General features: G+C 41.5%; 1 protein-coding gene across 1 annotated transcript; it reads right to left on the reverse strand.

Annotated features, from left to right (window-relative positions):
• Window positions 1-338: 338 nt before the first annotated feature.
• Window positions 339-2,035, reverse strand: LOC104945574 (solute carrier family 12 member 3-like; the record flags this gene model as incomplete). The annotated part of the gene is made up of 5 exons (XM_010771274.1): window positions 1,931-2,035; window positions 1,726-1,849; window positions 1,282-1,383; window positions 539-694; window positions 339-438 (listed from the first exon to the last, which is right to left on the reverse strand). Coding segments are annotated over exons 1-5 (587 nt in total), but the record flags the coding sequence as incomplete, so codon positions are not given.
• Window positions 2,036-2,791: the final 756 nt, after the last annotated feature.

Genomic DNA, 2,791 nt, shown 5'->3' on the forward strand with positions numbered 1-2,791 from the left:
GTGTTTCACATTGAAGATGACGTCACGGCTCCGCCTTCACTGCGTTACTATAGTTACTACCCCAGCTACTAAACTGTAATGGAAACGCAGCATAAAGTGATCTTCTTAGCCAGTTAAATGGATGTTTGTATTGTACAGCCAGCTATTCCTCACACTATGCCGGAACTACGGTGAGCGACATCCTTGACCAAGCAATATTTCGTCGATGAACACCAGATAGTGGAACATTAACAAGTTACTTAGTTGAGATTTAATCCCAACACAAATTCCAAAAACTAACAAAATAAACATTCCTCTTCTAAATGTAGAGAAAGGAACTATAGGATCCTGTCACCGACCTGTAGTTCTTGACATGGTCCCCCACCTGGTTGAGGGCCACACACTGGGTGAGAGCCATGTTGTAGGAGCCGGCCTGCACCGAGGAGCCCCAGTTTACGGCTGCACAGAGGGGGGCAGCAGAGTGAGGGTGGAGGAGAATCGGCAGGCTAATGACATCTGACTGTTTATGGTTTACCCCACTTTATATGAGTGAACTTACCAGGCTTCTTGTAGAGTGTGTATCCCAAAAGCACAATGACGATGCCAAAGGCAATGAGGGCCGCCCACCAGCTGAGCAGGAACATGATGACCAGACAACACACAGAGGCCAGCAGAGACAGCCACTTACTGTAGAACCTGAATGATGGACGCCAACCTGTACACACACATTTTTTGCAACATAGACACCACAGTGTTACTTTTCCCCCTTAATTTCAGCTGCAATTCCTCTTTATTTATTTGTTATAGTTGTATTTAATAAATAAAATCATTCATATGTGTATGTGGCATAAACAGTCATGTTATGCAGGATATGTTAGTGGTGATAATTGAATAGTGTAAAATAATAGGCTATTGTTGCATTTTCTTTGTGTCCAGGGGAAGACATTTTACATTTTAGTTAAGAGTTTAGCAAGTAATATTGTTTATTGCCAGCAATGTTGTTTATACATATCAAATGATTGCAAATAGGTGTCAGTATTGCTACAGTGTGTTTGCAATGAGAACGTGATATGAAGTCTGGCGAGAGCAGGTAAGAAAATTAGAGTCTTTGGACGGAAATTGTAGTAGTTAGCGCCATGTGGACATGAATGTGGCTTTCTGCATTGTTCAGAAAATCTTTAAAATGTCACGGGAGTGAGCCTGTGTGACTATCATTCTGTGCACGCTACATGTAGCTTTCTATCTTAATGTCAATTAATTCACACCTTCATTCATGCATTTATCAAAGTGAATGAGTTTTACCTGGTGAGTTGGTGATGGAGGCGTGGAAGCAGCTGAAGTTGATCAGACAGTAGGAGCAGAGGTAGAAGTTGGAGATGATGGGAGCGATGGTGTTCAACTCAGCTGGTGGAAAGAGACGACAGAAGGGAGTTTGAGAAAAATATGTATGAGCTGTATTACGATCCTTTTAATGCAAACCAAACATTTCCTACTGCTATATAAAGTATCCTAATGAAACATAAGGTGGCTTGAAAATCTGATGTCTTTGTCACCGAGGTTACTGCCCCCCATCTCAACAGTGTTCTCAGATGTGTAGCCGTCTTGTAACCACTTTCCCCATTTTAAATTACAGAAATGTATTCATCTCTTTATGAAGTTTCAGGACATAACAATTTCAATTCAGACATTATTTGTTGTAATTCCTCTGCTCATCTATAGGGGTCGGAGGGTTCTTCAAAGCCTTACCAATAAGAATGAAGCAGGCAGCGATGATGTACGTTAGAAAGTAGCCCCGGAGCGGTTCATCATTCCTGCCATACCCTTTGCCAAAGACGCCGATAAGAGGGTACAGCTTGTCCTTACACAGACACTGCCAGAAAAATAAATGTTGGTCACATCAGAAAGAAAAGCTTGTTGTTAAACACAGACAGTGAGTAGGAAATATGTGTACCTGAAAGACTTTGGGAGCAGACACCAGGCAGGCCAGAGCAGAGGACAGAGTCGCTCCAAATATCCCCGCAGTGATGAGAGGGCTGAATGCCGACACCATGCTCATCGTCTGTGGGACATGGTGACCGGATGGTAATCCAACTCATTGTTTCAGGGCACACTCAGTCATTTACGATATATAATAATTCATAAATTAACTTGCTGCTTTCACTGTTTTTATTGTGTATACAATCAAAAAACTGCTCCACCAAATGTTAATCTGCTCAGAGTGTTGAAGTATTATTTGAGTTATTTGAAGTATTAAAGTAACGTGTTATGGCAGGAAAGTTCAATCTGGTATATTCATTTTAATGTCACCTTATATAGAATGTGTGTTAAACTTGTGATTTCTGCATTGAGTGACTTCTGCCTAGCAGATACCAAGAAGAGGCCCCTAGGGTCTCTCTGTTAATTATCAATAGTCCTTGCAATTAACAGGGGAATTCCCGGATACATTTTCAGATAATGTAGTTAAAGTCTTGTAGAATTAATGTTTATCTCCTACACATCCTGCAGGCCTTGAGACTTGGGTCACCCAGCAGTAACCAAGATAAACGTCCTTTTGAGCTTATCAATGAAATGTATTCATTCCTAGTAAGCTGACTTTGGGGTGAAGGGAAGTTCAGGGAAGCCATTAAGCGATAAGAACAATTAACTTCTGTTAAAGATACATGATACGATGTTTGTGTGTTGAGGATGTTTAGGGGGAATGAGTATGTGTCCTGTCAAAGAGTCCTCTGTCATGACTCCGAATCATTGATTGGGGGATCTGCCTAAGGACAGAGGGACAGAAACACACACACACACACACACACACATACAC

Source organism: Notothenia coriiceps, unplaced genomic scaffold, assembly GCF_000735185.1.
Source record: "Notothenia coriiceps isolate Sejong01 unplaced genomic scaffold, NC01 NC01_scaffold00009752, whole genome shotgun sequence".
Taxonomy (NCBI): domain Eukaryota; kingdom Metazoa; phylum Chordata; class Actinopteri; order Perciformes; family Nototheniidae; genus Notothenia; species Notothenia coriiceps.